The sequence below is a fragment of the Pelobates fuscus genome, chromosome 7, assembly GCF_036172605.1.
Source record: "Pelobates fuscus isolate aPelFus1 chromosome 7, aPelFus1.pri, whole genome shotgun sequence".
Lineage (NCBI taxonomy): Eukaryota > Metazoa > Chordata > Amphibia > Anura > Pelobatidae > Pelobates > Pelobates fuscus.
In genome coordinates this window covers 207508349-207526245 of record NC_086323.1, presented here as the reverse complement: position 1 = coordinate 207526245, position 17897 = coordinate 207508349, and the positions used below count along the sequence as shown (strand labels likewise).

The 17897-nt window shown below is 41.2% G+C and overlaps 1 protein-coding gene across 2 annotated transcripts in view; it reads left to right on the top strand.

The window, feature by feature from the left end:
* KIFAP3 (kinesin associated protein 3) overlaps positions 1-17897 on the top strand; it is a 115470-nt gene that overhangs the window by 43370 nt on the left and 54203 nt on the right. For both annotated transcript variants that reach the window (XM_063427121.1, XM_063427120.1), the window contains exons 6-10: positions 756-855; positions 2036-2160; positions 3862-3960; positions 5575-5753; positions 9795-9957. In XM_063427121.1, coding sequence (XP_063283191.1) covers positions 756-855; positions 2036-2160; positions 3862-3960; positions 5575-5753; positions 9795-9957 — 666 coding nt within the window. The remainder of the gene's footprint in view (positions 1-755; positions 856-2035; positions 2161-3861; positions 3961-5574; positions 5754-9794; positions 9958-17897) is intronic.

The window sequence follows — 17897 nt, the reverse complement described above, 5'->3', positions numbered from 1 at the left end:
CTAATAAACAGTGATTTCTATATATTTTGCATTTGGGTGGTGAAGAGCACTTTCAAGTTTGAATTATAGATCTCATAATCCAGTTCAGTCCTGACACAGCCAGGGCACACATTGGGAGAGAGTTATCAAAGTTCCCTGTTCTCAAAAAATACTCAAGTACTAACTGTGCGTCAATCACCGTGGAATCCAGCAGACATATTGTATTTTTGATGACGACGACTCCTGCTGGTGTTTGAGGACACTTTGATGGCCCCTCAGTCAGAGTGTTTCTGTACAGCAATACAAGAAAGTGTGCAGCGCTTTTAACAAATATACAAAAGTATGATGTGTTCACCCTATGTGCATATATATATATATATATATAAAGGATAAATACCCAATACAATGTATGTCAGTAGATTTCACTCCCCATACAGTGTATGTCAGTAGGTATCACTCCTATGCATAAAAGACAGGGAAAACCATAGCATAATACTGCATAGATGGATAAATCCAATATAGCAGTCTTTATGGTCTCACTCACATGTGTTGGCCAACATGGCTGCCCAGGCACATAATGTGACATTTTATAAAAAAAAATATATATATAAAAAGTCCCTGTATTTCCTTTAAAACAATCATTAAGTTTCTTTAAATGTACTAGTTTTTTATAAAACAAGAAGTTAAAATGTGATGCCCGTTGTAGTGTAATATCAAGTTTTTACTTTATTGCGTGTTTATATTGTAACCATGAAACGGTTTGTTTTGCCATACAGAGACCGCACTGGGTGCGTTGGCCAGAGTACTGCGAGAAGACTGGAAGCAGAGCGTGGAGCTCGCAACAAACATCATTTATATCTACTTCTGTTTCTCCAGGTAAGATTCAAGAACCTCCCTAAATGTCAGTCGTAAAACGCGCAGGCCCCAACACACTATAAACCTAACAAAGCAACAGAATGTGGAACGGAGGCTGAAAGAAATGGTGACGCTCCTTTACCATAGATATACAAACACCAGACATCTTCAATAACCCTTAAAGTAACCAGAAAAAAAACCTACAGGGTCTTTAGTTATAAAACTGCATGGCAAAAAAAAAAAATTGGATTGACGACACTCTTTAAAAAGCAACGGAGGATTTCCATAGTGCATAAAAACACAGATAAAATCTGCCATATCCTCTCACACCGCACTTCATCTTTATCTAACTTTACCTGGGCTGTCAGAAAACAAACATACCTCGGTTTAATAAACTCCCCAAATGATTCAATACTGTTAGAAACACCTTCCAAATGATTTATCTACACAAATTCCTATAGACTTTATTGGGGACTTCCGTAGATAAACCATTTGGAAAGCTTATTAAACGAAGGCTTCCTATTTGTGAGAAATAGATTGCTAAATACCAAATAATATATAAATATACACATTTCCACTCTCCACTAGCCTTTGGTGAGTGAACTTTTGCCCCTAATAGGTATGCCACTGACCGTCCAGTAACTTTTAAGGCCAATGTTTGCTAATTAATGAGACACCAATGAAATTTAACGTTCATTTTATATTCTAGTCTAAAATAAGCAAATGGAAACGGTTCTTCTCACTTCAACTGAATAACCATTAATAAAAGGGGATGTAGTGAAGCAACGCGTTCTGTGTCCTCAAATCTGTAAATTGTTGAGGTAGTATGCAAGAAAAGAGGAAGGTCCAAGTGTAGCTAAAAAAAATAAATAGTTTAAGACCAAAATAAAAAAATACACAGCATAAAAGCACTAACGCGTTTCACCAGACGGGGCTTTTTATTTTTTTGCATACTACTTCAACAATACACTGATTTGAGGACACTTTGAAGGCTGCTTTAATTGCTGCCTTTTGAGTTTAGATCCACTGAGCTACCCAATGCAGGACGTAACAGGAGATTGCTTCTTTGTGCAATCGAGAAGCGTTCCATTGACGACCAGCAGTACTGTTGGCAGAGAGATGTTTTTTTGTTTTGTTTTTTAAATGTCACATCTATGAAGAAAGATCAGAATTTACATCTACACTCTATTTTCCTTCCTAGTTTTTCTCAGTTCCATGGGTTGATCACGCATTACAAAATTGGCGCACTCTGCATGAACATCATTGATCACGAGTTGAAGAGACACGAACTTTGGCAAGAAGAATTGTCCAAGAAGAAACGATCAGATATCCTTTGTTAAACAAGATTTCCTCTCTCCCTCGAAGTCACGCACAGTAGGCTGCACCAATCAGAATATTCTATTCCCATATAATATTGGGGGTTAAACTGCTTGCCTCCTACACTCCTGCTGCAGGATTGATAGGATACAAATAGACCCCCTGTAGACCAATATTGAGGTGCTCCCGATTGGTGGAGACTATTCTTGGCCTCTTCCTGTTAGGATCTTAGAAGTTCTTTTTTTGTTCTTCCCCAGTTAATAGCATTATTTTACCACTCTAACGTTTTACTCCCCACATGAAATGACATCGCTTAGGGAGGTTTTACAAAAAGACCCTAAAACAAGGCTCTGGGGAAACGTCAAGGAGAAGACTTGCTGTCCTTCGTTGCAGTCTTGTGGCTTGATCAGTAACATGTTCAATACATTGTGAGCTGCCCGGAAGCTGTTTAACTTGGGGGAAATGTAAGCGAAACGCTGGGTCTTTGTCATTCTGTGTGTCACCTAGCGCTGCTCCAAAAAATCATTTTAAAATCTGCTTCAAACACATTGTGGGTTTTTCTTCCGTTACAACGTGTTTTAGCCAAACGTACACTCATCGGTTAAGAATCCGTTCACTTGCTTGCTGTGTGACATCTCGACTTGGCCATTTGTAACCATGGCTTATATTATATACATTGTTACATAGTAATCTAGTCTGGAAAATATGCACCTTCAGCACGGTGAGCCTTTCACACATCTTCCTGTTGATCCAAAAGAAGTGAAATGCCCAATTTGAAGACCTAAATCTGGCCAGAATCTGACACAATAAAACACATCTTTATTGTTCTCACCGTGAAGAACCCTCTCTTCTGCTGTAAGTGAAATCTCATTTTTTCCTCCCAAGTGAGTGTCCCCGTGTCCTATTTACAGTTTTATTATTGGACAGATTAAGAGAGCATTTTGTATTGGTCCTGGACATATTTTTCTAATTTACCATATCCCTTTGAGATATTTTCAGATTTTTTTTTTAGCCTTTCTTCATAACTAAAATCGTCCATTCCCCTTGTTAATTTCCGTTCCAGGATATCCTTTAGAACAGGCGCTCAAACTTGTACCATGTTTTATATTGGGGTCTTTTAATTTAGTCAAGATTATTATTGTTTTATGTTTTTTGTCCTGTGAATGAATCTATATATTTTTTTTTATTTTTTATTTTTTTTTAAGCTTGGTAATACCTTGCCTTAGTAACTGCTACCTGCTATTGCAATTTTTTTTCTCAATCTCATGTCATTCAAGTGGTTATGGTACGTGAAGTCCCATTGTTCCGCATTAACCATTTTTGAATAGTTTCACACGGAATTAGTTTACTAGACTGCACGCAGCCCGGCCCCCGCTGGATCTATGGCTAAGGAGACATTCTGCCTCATGCCAGTAGCCACAGTGAGGGCCTGAGCTGTGGGAGGCCGAGGACCCTCACTCAGATCTACCCTTTCTCCTCCTTAACTCTATAACTGTACAAGTACGTGCACTGTGTATGCATGCCAAGTAAGACCCCCTCTGACTAGACGGATATACGAGAACCTTTGGCTACGTCCATTTATGGTACAATCTGAGTAGATCTAATAGTAATGCTAGCTAGCCGACGGGCGGCAGTCTCTTAACCACCATTCACATTCTCATCTAGAACTTGTTAATCATAGAACCAATTCTCCTTAACTGATCTGATCACTTGATGACGAACCGGATAATCAGACTTTGAAAAAGGAATATGAGAAGACTTATAAGAAATACCAAGGGTTACTTGTTAAACAAGAACAGCTTCTACGAGGTGAGCTCCTCTTTACGTGGGATTTCTCCTTAATGTATCCTTTGCTGGTGGTAAAATAATGCCTTGAAATTCTCTACACAGGCCCCCGTGCATTACGGGAGCTTTATACTTACTCACCACAATAAGTACTTGGAGGGGCACTCCAATCCCCAAATACAAAATAAACAAAGATCACTGTTTAGTAAATATTCCTGAAATGACAACGTATTCTACATTTTGTCATTGGGATATGTCTACCAACAGCTTGTAATACATGTAGTTCTCTTGTCTGCAGCCTTTGCAGGCCCTCCCCTTCTAACCCCGCCCAGACTTTCTGTGGCTGTCCAATCACAGCCTTCCCAATACAGCTCAATGAGAAGTCATTGCAAGGCAGGTGCTCTGGGTAGTTGCTTTCTCTTGAGTTTATCTCCACTGAGCTAAACAAACCAGGAAGTAACAGGAGCGGTTATCTGATTGACAGCCAGTGGGTGTAACCAGGTTCATTGATAAAAGTGACAATTTCTATTGAAATCTGCACTTTTGTAAAATAAATAAGACCCACTCTTCATACATGCATACTTTTCAGCAAGTAACTTGCTTTAGGGGTCTGGAGTGTCCATTTATATAGCATCTGCTGGGTTAAGGGGCCAAATACATTTTTGAATAAACTTTTTTTTGAAGCTCACAGCTTAAAGGACCACTATAGTATCAGAAAAACAAACCCTTTTTCCTGACACCATATAATCCTTAGGGTCCCCCTCCCGCTGGGCTGAAGGGGGTTAAAACCCCTTCAGCCACTTATCTTAACCCAGCGCCGGGCTCCCTCTGCGCTGGGGACCTCTCCTCCCCCTCCGACTGGAGCTGAATGCACATGCGCAGCCAGAGCAGCGCGCTCGCATTAAAAAGGCCCATAGGAAAGCATTACTCAATGCTTTCCTATAGACGTTCTGCGTGCTCAGTGCGATTTTCGCATTGAGTGTTGCGGAAGCGCCTCTAGCGGCTGTCAGGAAGACAGGCATAGAGGCTGGATTAACCCCAAATGTAAACATAGCAGTTTCTCTAAATCTGCTATGTTTACAGCAGGCAGCGTAACCCTAGATGGACCTGGCACCCTGACCACTTCATTGAGCTGAAGTGGTCTGGGTGACTATAGGGGTCCTTTAATGAACGGTATACAACTACATTTAGTTGTACTGTTGTCTATAGCCTGTCCCTGTTGTTTTTTTGAGAAAAGGCAGTGTTTACACTTCTGCTTAGGAAGACTTCTAGTGGCAACGTCTCAAACCGCAACTAGAGGTGCTTCCTGGGGCTGTGCTGCACACTGTGCTTGAAGACGCTGTACTTTCCTCATAGCGATGCATTGATTCAATATATCTCTATGAGAAGATGCTGTGTGGCCAGGGTGGAGTTTGGCTCCACCCCTTCTCCTTGGAAACAGAGGCGGATCGGGGGAGGGGCCAGTGCAGTGCTGGAAGTAAGGTGAGTTTTGGCGTTATTGGGATGGAGATCTTAACACTATAGGGTCAGGAATACACGTTGGTGTTCCTTTAAGTTCTATGCATGCATTATAAAGGAACACAATCCGAGGCTTCTAAAGTAAGCTTATTATTTTCACCCTTCTATTGCCCTCTATAGTGGCGCTGTATCTGTTGCTGAACCTGGCGGAGGACACTCGCACGGAATTAAAGATGAGAAATAAGAATATTGTCCACATGCTAGTCAAGGCTCTGGACAGGGAGAACTTTGAACTTCTCATACTCGTTGTTTCGTTCCTGAAGAAACTCAGCATATTTCTAGAGAACAAGAATGATATGGTAAGATTACTGTACTTTATGATGATGGGAGAATGGCTATTAGCTGGGGTTCATTTACCACCAGTTCGTTCAGTCAAATGTAAATTGCTGTGTTTAAAAAAAAAAAAAAGCCTGAAAATATATATTTAAAGGAATTGTGTTTCCATACAACGATAATCACACAAGGATGATGCTGCTGTTTCTAGCAGCAATTTCTACCAAATATTAGTAGAAATTAGAAATTGCAACACTGTGCAATAAAGGAAGTTTAAACAGGAGATCTCTCTCAACAGGAAGTGTATAGGGCGGCTGTGTGATTGACAGCCAGGAGAGGTGTGGCTAGAGCTTTATAAAGGGATTTAACTCCTAAATGGCAGAGAATTGAGCAGTGAGACTGCAGGTGCATGTTCTATACACCCAAACTGTTTCATTAAACTTACACTGTAACGGACCGTTTCACTTACAAGGGGGTAAAACCCAGTTTAGGCGATAATCCCCTTTCTAGATGCACAGGCAGCTACTGCAGAACACCAAACTCCCGACTGGAACCACACGAACCCTGGAACAGCTGAACAAGAAAAGCAGACATCGGCTTACACTCTTGGCAGTCAGCATACAATCCCATTCCCCCAAAGACCGAGACGACACATCGCTTTGAGGGTTAAGCAAGAACTCTAGACTGGGACACCCAGTCTGGCTTTTATTTCCAACTCACACATACAGGCCACACCCAGGGGGAGGCATAAAAGAACCAATGACATAGATGTTACCTCCCACACATCCCCTCCCCTTAGTGTGACACATAATCCCATTATGCATACAGAGTAAAATATACTTTTACACAACTTTCATAACTTTAAAACCATACATCACATTCACATAAAAATACATATCCACAATCAATCCATTCAGGGGAACAACATATTAAAAAATGGCATGGATCCGACCAGGGGTTTAAAAGTTACTAAAAGTATCTTTTGGGCCTTGGCTTGCAGCATGGCACAATCTGGCCCAAACAGAAGTAAAACATCCCCCACAATGCATCCCGGCTTCCTCCCTTCTGCCCTGGAGATAATTGAGGAAATCCAATTATCTAGGACTAGAGTCAGACTCCATTAACCACATGGTTGCAAAAAGACAGTAAAAGACATAAAATTACATACTGATACATTTAACACATAAAACACACATTTCTACATATCCCCAGTTTAACTGAACACATAAATACCTACATAATATTTAAGACAGTATTACTGTGATATGTTACAAAGTCTTAAAGGGACATTAGTCCCAAAAGTCCCAATATGTCCATCGCTGATTTTAAAGGGCCAGTAGCAGCAATATAAATTATTACATGCCCAAATATAGTGTTTATAGAGCAATATGTCCATGGGCCGTAGTCGCAGGGCAGGAGGCTAGCAGCCAGGCCTCTCCAGTTCACAGTGGCGAAGCTGGTTTCGCCACATACACCAAAACTGTTTCATTAAACTAATGGTTTTTTTTTTGTGCCTATAATGTCTGTTTAATTCCATAAATGCACCCACAACTATAACTTCTTAATACTACCCCCTTTCTCCCTCTAGCCCCATACTGATACATCCCCAAATTGGTTTCAGTTTGGCTGTTTCCATTTTTAGACTCCTCTCACATAGTAGGGATTTGAATTTGTTTGATAGTAAGAGAACTGACATTGAGTGAATAGTCCTTTTACATTCTAACTTTCTTTAAATAGTATCGAATTTATCCTAAACCATATATTTCATTGCATGCATACTTACTGTAACAGCCTGCGGGTTCTCCGGCTCAGTACCCACATCACTTCTTCTTGGGGGGGGGTGCTCGAAGTATTTTAGGTGAAATATAGCTAGTGATTCTATCCTACACCCCACACCATGAGTCGAACACATGCAGGGGCTAAATAGAACTGACTTACAGTACTGTCCCATCAAGTTCCATAATTCCTTGTTTTTCTTGCTGAAATCCCTCATCCCCACCAAAACACTCTTCTCCAATGTGTCCATATAATTTAAACAATGAAGGCACCTTGTAATATTCCTACCCTGCATCCCTGGGTCCATGACTCTTACCTCCTGCCCAGCGTCACCACCAGACCAGGCTTTCTGCTCATGGAACTCCCGTTTCCTGTTTCGTCCCAAGCCAGTTGGCCGTCATCTGGACACTTCCCCCAAGCAGGACTAACTTTGTTGAGTTTATGGCTAAATGTATTACATTTGTTTCATTTATATTTGTTTTTTTTTTTATGCTGCGCCATTTCACGTGTCAGTATTTTTTGCCATTATTAACCATGACGGGTACATGAACTATGTGGATGGCAATATTTTAATAAGTAAGTGTTAGAAGGTAAAGCACTTTATGGAGAGCCCACCTTCCTTCGCCCTTTCTCAATGAGCTGTATTACAGGTCAACTTTGGAAAGAAGCAATTGCATGCGTACCCGCCACTCCAGCTCAATACGCAGTCTGGTGAATGGGGGGGGGCTATAAAAACATGCGGGAAAAAAAACATTATTTTAAGGGGTGTTCCTTTTTAAAGGGGTGCTCCTGTAAATGTCCCCCCTCTCTAATGGAATATCTGCTCCATCTCCTCTATAAACCAGAGATACTCTTACAACAGCGACACTGCTTCATAACGCTTTCTTTTTCGTCTTTCACTCTGGTATTTTTAGATTTGATTTAGTCCTCAATTTAAGTACTGCATGAAACCTTTTATTTTATTATTATTATTATAAAGATATATGCATGTGCCATGGTTTTTATTGTTGGATGTTGATCCCCTACCAAGGTGATACCTTTGCTATTAGTTTTCGTAGCGTGTCCTGGACTCCAGATGTCCTTTATCCATCTGGCTTTGTGTCCACGCCAATGATTTTATTACCGTATTATAAACCAACATAATAGGAGATTATTCTAAAGTCGCTGATTTTATATTAAATATGTCTTAGCACACCATGCTCTTCTAGTGGAATTTGTATTGCACGCATTCTTGGGATATTATTATTTTTTTTATATATATATATTCTGTGAACATGAAGTTGGCTTATCAGTTTGCAAACCGCATGTGTTCTAAGAATTTACGATCATTCGTCTTACATGGGATTTTTTGTTTATAGTAGTAGATACGTATATATTGTGGAGATCTAGCTATGTTTTGATGTGAACCGAAATATGTATAAAATCAGGTGATAAAAGGAGCGAATAATAAATGGAGCTCTCAAGGCACCCAGACCATGTCCTCTCACTGCAGCTCACAGGGGGGCTTTAAATAAAATCAATGGGGGCTCAAATGATCAATGCCTCTAAACAAGAGGAAAAATTCCTGAGTAATATTGTAAATGGTAAAATATATCTGTTTACATAGTGTTTGTTCCATCATTTGGATGAGGGACCTATATAAAACCCTATACACCTGATGAGGGAAGATAAGAACCATTTGGCCCATCTAGTCTGCCCAAAACCTCTGACACCCATCATACTTATCTTCCAATAAGATTTTTTTTTATTTTTATTTTCCTTGTTCTGTGACACATTCGTAATTGAGAAGCCACGTCCCCTGCCAAGTTTCTACCTAAGTTTAGCCATTAGCCATTATGAGGGTCAAACGCCAAATATGCACAGAATGAACGTTATATTCCAGGCTGGCTAACACACCTCCTGCAGCTTTATACTTTAACTCTTTATGTGCAATATGTCAAAATGAAACACTACAAGCGCTATGACCATGGTCACAGTGCTATAAGTAACCCTTGCAAATCGTGAAAAAACGTGTACTTACTTGTGAAAGGTAAGTGAGTCAGTTAAGGGATTAACATTGCCCTCTAAGTAACGACAAACCAAAATCTGTGTCTGTAAATTTGTGGCTCTGTAATATCGAATTTAATATTGCTGGTAACGATAGAAAATCAATTGCCGGCATTTCTGTGTCCTTCTCTCGGAATGAAGGAATTCCCGTCTAGAGACTTTATTTGTTTTTTTTATTTTATGTTTCAGTATGAAGGTTGTGGTTTGAGTTATGACTTTTTTTTTTTTTTTTTTATTGTCCCCAGGCTGAAATGAATATCATTGAAAAACTGTCCCAAATGGTGCCTTGCGAACACGAGGATTTGCTGAACATCACCTTGCGACTTCTTCTCAATCTGTCGTTTGACACAGGCTTGCGAAACAAGATGGTGCAGGCAGGACTTCTTCCCAAGCTCACCGTACTCTTAGGTACCATTGTGACTTGTCTGAGATTGGATGGATTTCATAAATGCATGTCTCACTTTAAAGGGGAACGTCACTTTATTAATAATTTATTGGCTTGCGTCCTGTAATTGGCTATATATTTGTGTGATCGGAGAAAGAAATCCACAGCTCTTTATCGTGCAAGTGGGTGCGTCCATTTTGGCCCTCTGTTGGTGGAACTTAGCCCAACCTGCTCAGGGATAAGAGACCTGGGACACTGCACCCAGACCACGTCAATGAGCTGAACTGGTCTGGGTCCATAAAGTGTGTCCCTTTATTTGCTAAATACTTAATATAAATTTAAAGAGAAATATGAAAAAAGGTTAACACAAGCCATAGAGGTGATTTTTATATAGTGTTTTTTTTTTTGGTTTTTTTTTTTTAATGTGATCTATTTATTGGTGGCATTTCTAGAAAAAGTCTGTTCCCTTTTAACTTTCCTTACTTATATGTGAAGCCTTGCTCGTTGTGACTGGAATTCACCAGGAGCAAAGTGTCGATCATATTATCACCTCGTTGTTCCCTTATCCTCCTCATTTATTTTTGCCTAAATTATTACACGTAGGAGGGGAAGTTATGTCTGAAAGCGACCGTACTTTCCATTTTTCTTGTGGGTGAATTGCCGTATTTAGTCCTTGAGGACTAGGTTGAGAACCCCGGCTCTAGTGGCTATAAAAAAAAACCTGCAAGAATAAGCTTTGCAGGATTAAGAGTGCTGGGACAGCGCACCCAGACCCCTTCAATGAGTAGAAATGGTCTGCGTGCCTCTGGTGTCCCTTATTACATTGTAACAGCCTGACTCAGGACTCAGGAAGTCGTGTAGCAATCAGGAGACTCTCATTCTAGTCTACGGACTCTCAGATGTTAAATCAAGCACTAATCGAGTTAAAGTGGGGAGAGCAGCTGGCTAGCATTGCCTCCAATCTGCACAGGGCAATTATTTGTCTCTGCCTATGAAAGATGTTAGGAGAACTACAGCTCCCAAGAACCTTTGCTGTGCAAAATGATTAAATAAATAAAACTCCCTTTTTTTTAAATTGCGGCTCACAGTGACATCTGCTGCTTAATTTGAATATCGCAGACGATTAACAAAGCGGTGTGTTTCTCTTTAACATGAAATCCCGTTTGTGAGTAACACAGCAGAGTTTTGCACGTAGTTGAAAACGTGTTAAAATTTATTGATTTGCGCTATCTTGGTTTAGTAGACCAGCCGTTTATAGACGGGGAGATTACATTCTGAATGTCCTCAGTGGTTTAAATCAGCTGTTTATACCTTAAACACAGATTTTGCAGTGAATTTAAAAATTTGGCCAAAAAAGTAAAATAAATTGCGGATTTGAATGAATTCTCCGGCTCGAGTATAGCAAACAGCGTGGCTCCTCCTCAATTTGGTTTCTTTCTGTCTCACTGCATAAACTTAGAATGTATTCCTGTACAACTCTACCAGAATTTCCTGGTTCTATTTCGTCATGATTTTATTAAAGCCAATTATTATTATTGGTGAGAATGAAGGAATGACCTCATCATGCCATAGCCAGTCACGTGACCGCATAGGGTAATACCTTCTAGCCACTACTTTCTCTGCAATAACTGGCATGGGAGGGATTTTACTTACCTCTATGTCTTTAATAACATCACAACTTTGTTTTGGAATGATTAAATCTGGTCATTTTAATATAAGATCTAATTTCTTTTGTTGTGCTTAAGTTTAAAGCTATACCATAACCAGAGTTTTCTAAAACGTCTGAGTTTAACCAACTTAGAGATCAAAAACCTTTTAGAACATTCTCGTTCTACCCGCCTTGCGATGGTAGTAATTAAGATTAAACGGCTACGTAGTGCAATGAATAACTGGCCTACAGGTTGCTGTCCTAGGCGATACAGAACTGATAAAACATTCCATTAGATCGTAGGCCGGATAGAGACTAGGACAGGAAACCAACGTCCGACAAGAGATGTGAACGATAACTCCTGGAAGACAAGAAGATGTCTGAAATGAAGCAGAATAATGTAACTAGTTCTGCCGCCCACCATTTAAACGGCACTGACCAAAGTATCCAATGATCTACTCGCTGCAAAATCTCGTGGTCACTACTCTATCCTAATTCTCCTTGACCTGTCTGCGGCTTTTGACACAGTTGATCATCAACAGCTTCTACTCATCCTCCGCAATATCGGTCTACAAGATATTGCTCTCTCCTGGTGCTCCTCCTACCTTTCCCAGCCCTCTTTCAGTGTTTCTTTCTCTGGCTCTGCTTCTTCTCCCCAACTCCTCTCTGTTGATGTCCCCCAGGGTTCAGTCCTTGGTCCCCTACTGTTCTCCATCTATACTGCCTCCCTTGGTAAACTCATCAGCTCCTTTGGCTTCCAATATCATTTCTATGCAGATGACACGCAAATCTACCTGTCCTCTCCTGATCTCTCCCCGTCCCACTTGACTAGTGTCTCTGACTGCCTCTCTGCTATTTCTAACTGGATGGCTGCCCACTTCCTTAAACTAAACTTGACCAAAACTGAAATTCTGGTCTTTCCTCCCTCAAGTGTTGTTACTCCTGTGTCTGTCTCCCTCCAAGTCAATGGTGCTACCATCAGCTCCACCACGCAGGCTCGCTGCCTAGGTGTTCTCTTTGACTCCGACCTCTCCTTCACGCCTCATGTTCAATCTATCGCCAAATCCTGTCATTTCCATCTCAAAAACATTGCGCGCATCCGACGATACTTAACGCCAGATGCGATTAAGGTGTTGGTACATTCCACTGTCCTTTCTAGCCTTGACTACTGTAATCCGCTTCTAAGTGGTCTTACGTGCTCCCAACTTGCGCCGTTACAGTCCATAATGAATGCGGTTCATCTTCCTGTCCGCCCGCACCTCCCATGCCTCACCCTTCGGTCAGTCCCTACATTGGCTTCCTATAAAATATAGAGCTCAATTTAAAATTCTGGTTCTTGCTTTCAAATCTCTACATAATGCTGCTCCCACCTATCTATCCTCCCTTATACACAAGTATGTCCCGTCTAGGCCCTTACGATCTGCTGAAGACTTACGTCTATCTTCTGTCTGTACTCCCACCTCTGATGCTCGCCTTCAAGATTTCCTGAGGGCTGCACCGTTCCTGTGGAACTCGCTTCCCTCTTCCGTTAGATGCTCACCCAGTCTCCACTCCTTAACCCCTTAAGGACCAAACTTCTGGAATAAAAGGGAATCATGACGTGTCTCACACGTCATGTGTCCTTAAGGGGTTAAAAAAATCGTTAAAAAACCACTTCTTCATAAAAGCGAATCAATTAAACTGTTAATAGCTCCTGACTGATTCCTCTTCTGCAACTGTCACTAGTCTAATACTATCCTTACCTTTTTGTGTCATTTTACCCCACTCCCTCTAGCATGTAAGCTCATTGAGCAGGGCCCTCAACCCCTCTGTACCTGTGTGTCCAATTTGTCTGGTTACAACTACATGTCTGTTCGTCCACCCATTGTAAAGCGCTGCGGAATTTGACAGCGCTCTATAAATATAATAATAATAATAATGTTTAGCAATGTCTGGCCAGGAATCCAATACGTTTACTATGAAGTCTGAGGCCGACAGTAGCCGTGATGTTTCACTGTTAGGACTTCTGATGAATATCCTTCTTGGTTTTATGTTGAATTTGGCACTATAAACTTTCCATCTCATTTAAGTGGTTATAGTGCCTGGAGTCCAATAGCACTGTCTCTCAATTAAGTATTCAACTATTCCATTTTATTGAAAGGGTTATCATGCCTGAAGTGCCCTGGCACTATCCCTCCATTCAGTACAATTTTTGAGCAGTCTAACACTGAATGAGGGTCCTTGGCTTTCCATTGCCCTGCCCCCCACTGGAGGTGTGACTAAGGCAGGGATTGCACACGCCATAATCAGACTTTGCACTGTCTGACAATCACCCATAGACTGGGCACTGTAATAGGTTGAAAACTGACAATCTGACAATCACCCATAGACTGGGCACTGTAATAGGTTGACAACTGACAATCTGACAATCACCCATAGACTGGGCACTGTAATAGGTTGAAAACTGACAATCTGACAATCACCCATAGACTGGGCACTGTAATAGGTAAAAAACTGTAAGCTAGCACTGTCTGGCAATCACCCCTAGTCAGACTGACGAATTCCTCAGTTTGACTTCTTACATGGAGTCCGACAGGTACTGCTCCTGACCTCCGCTACTTGCGACAGCCACGTTGTACAGGGCTTAGCCCTTTGGCTGGGAGTGATCACTGCTGGGCTAATGGAAATACCTGCTGAGGAGTTACCAGCTTTCTTATGACTAGAATGGGGGTGGGCAGATCAAAGGTTAAAAGTGACACTTTTTGACCACTTAAATGGTGGGATGCCAAGACACTTCTTGCACCAGAGCCACTTCAGCGCACTCTAGTGATCATAGTACTTTAAGTGTTAGGTTTAAAAAAGAAATAAAACTACAAACCGAACTTAAAATGTGCGTCACAAGACCCAAAGCCTGTGAATATCTCTTCTGTCCAAAGTAAAGATGGCAGCTGGAAAATCCTAGATTGAATACACCAGATTTAATCTGACTGTCACTGCTGGTGAGCTGTAGATTAGTTTATAGAACCTATAGTAGACATGGTGGCATTCCCCGAGTGCGGACACTTAGTTGACCTGCGGGTGGAGGCAGCCATTATTGGGCTTGAATGAAAGAAATCGCTCGGACAGTGGGAAGATTTAGCATGATTCTTTCAGCTCACTTGCAAATGGCATTGAAGCCAATGTCTTGGTAGTGCATGAAATTTGGAATAAGTCCGATGCTGAAGGGCTGTCTTTTTGTTGTTATTTTTGTGGGAGTGGAGGACGATAAATATTTTTATGTTGTATATGCCAGGTCTAAGATTTAAATATTATCCTAATTGCTGTGAATTTTGAGTAAACTTTCTAATTACCGTTAGCAAACCCAGGCGTGTGCCAGACACAGGTGATGATGCTAAACTGCGTACATATTCTCCAATTTTATATATGCAGCTGGTAGTTAGCCATATGTTAAAATGGATTTGCTACACTTAGCCCTGCACGATTTCCATGACTAGATCAGTCATTGACCCACGATGCTCCTGGCATCGCTGATATATCTCCCTCACTCTGCCTGGCACAGCATCATTACGTTCATTTACATGGTATGCCCTGGCTGTGCCAATACAACCAAACACATGACATTAATTCAAAAACAAGATGGAATTTAAATAACTCATTGCACAAACCGTAGATATTTTTTATTGGGTTTTTGGTTTCTGTACAAATTTCTCCCGTGCCAGTTCTGCTTTAATATAGGCGTTCTTATACCAAGAGCTCTGATTAAATAGTCTACAAGGATCCAGGAGAAAACCAACTAAATGAGATCCACAGTACACCGTGTGGCAATCTTCTTCTTTATTTTGTAGCTCCAGAAGAGGCAACCGCAGTTATTCATACCTTACCAATCACACAAAACAGCAAGGTCACGCGGGGCAAAGTCTCTAACGAGAAGCACATGTCGTATCATATGAATGAGCTGGAGTCATATCGGCCTTTCTTGAAGTTACTAATGGCAGTAAAATTTATGCTTCCTCCTGAACTCCCAATTATGTTCAGGATTTCTTTGCTGGAGACCTAAACGGCCACATGTTTTCAATCGAACCTGTGCGAAAAGTGCCCCGGGAGTCACAGTATCTTAAAGGAGAGAACTTCGTGAAGGATTACATTTTGCGCTTGGTTTGTTGAAAGTGCAAGATTATTGGTAAAACCTACCCTTTTATCAACTTCGGCCAAACATTCCGTCCGGCTCAGCAAATCCCTTTAATCTGATTTCTTAATATTTTTTAGTTAATATTCGTTGCCACATACATGAGATGGAGAGACGCTACCGAGCTAGCTTCAGGATCCAAGGGAGTCGTATTATCCCAAATATCAGTAAATGATTGTTTTATAATGGTTTTATTTCAGAACCAATTAAATTTAATAGAAAGTTACCTTATTAAGCTAAATCACATTTAATTATTTATTTAACTCTATTACGTTCTAATGATGGTACAAAGAGAGTACACGGACTGCACTTGAGCGTACCTTGGAACTACAGCTATTTGTAAATATATGTATATTTATTGATAGTTCTGTCCTGACTGGATTTCAAGGGGAAGCTGAGCCAATCACTGCACACAGACTGGTTCACATACCAAGGACAGGGCTTTATGGGATAAGATCAGACACCATAGAGCAGAGTGAGAGGCTCCAGAGGGGTGTGTAATGTGTATAAGTGAGTGCAGGTGTATTCAATGTACGTTGATGTTGTTAGTGCGTAGTGCATCTGTGAAGTGCAGATCAGACGCCATGGAGCAGAGTGAGAGGCTCCAGGAGGACAGAATTTATGGGATAAGATCAGACACCATAGAGCAGAGTGAGAGGGCCCCAGACTGGTTCACATACCGAGGACAGAGCTTTATGGAATAAGATCAGACCCCATAGAGCAGAATGAGAGGCTCCAGGAGGACAGGGCTTTATGGGATAAGATCAGACATCATAGAACAGAGTGAGAGGCTCCAGACTGGGAATGACCTATAGCTACACACCAACTGCTATACTGACACACCAGCAAAAATTTACCCATGCACTAAGTGCTGGAACGTGCATTCAGCATTTGAAATATTTTCAGTGGATTTGACAAATGTTGTTCTATCAGGAGGTCTTATTACGACTCCTTCTTTAAGAGTTTTTGCTTTTGGCAATGAAAGGGAAAGGAATAGCCTTTTTAACAGGTGCAATCACCTAATGATGGCTTTCTCCTTTTGTGCCATTACCCCCTGACACCGTAATGACGTGGGCGGTATCCCGCAACTCCTAAAGGGCGGTAGCAGATAGTACTAGTCATGGATTGATGTACATGCAGCAGCCTATGGACTTGTAATCTTAGCAGATCCAATACATTTGAAACATTAGGCCATTATTCACAGTTTATCCAAGCTCTTACCATTAGTTATTTTCTGGCCTTGACTTGCAGTTATGGAAGATGTAGTGTGAGAATGCTGTAGACCCTAGACCAGGGGTTTCCAAGCCAGTCTTCAAAGTACATTATCAGCCCAGGTTATGTCCTGTGTCTGAACTGAATTGGAAAATGCTGAGATCCTAGCCTGTTGACTGCTTTGGGAACTGGGTTGGGAACTACTGTAATGCGTAGCATTCATGTTTGTTGGCCATAAATTACCCATGTGTTTGTCCTGCCTTTCTCTTCGCATGGGACAGATGATCCTTCTCAGGGAACATCTTAGCGGACCAGCCTGGGAAAGTTATATGAAGTCTACTCGGTTGGACTTGCATTTATTGTAAAAGATTGAGAAGATATTTTGACTCTTTGGGCAGTGTATATAATGCTATATCTTTATCGGCAATCTAGTGGTCTGTGTAGCCATAGAACAAGTCTACGGTCATACTTGTACACATGTCTCTGAAACATCCATATTTTCCAATGCAGTTGACGTATATGGTCTATTACACGATGCAAAATGACCAGAATACATCGAAGTTGGCCCTGAAGTCTGATTCTCAATGAGTGAATCCTGTACATCAGTGGTTTCCAACCCAGTCCTCATGGACCACCAGCAGTCCAGGATTTATGTATTGCCCTTTTTTATTTAAATGGAGGTGGTCCACGAGGACTGGGTTGGGGGTGGGGGCCACTGCTCTGTGATCTGCACACTGGAGCTGGAGTGTACATATTGATATTGTAAAGTTTCGAATGCGCCGTTCGCCTTCTCAAAACTTGGCAAAGCATGCACGTCCATCGCCCACTGTGTTTCTTTCTCGTCCTCCGATAAAGCCATTGGAACCAATGAAGCCAAAGTCAGGTCCTACTCCCAACCCACTGGAATTTATTTCTTAGTCCTAATTGGCAAACAAAAA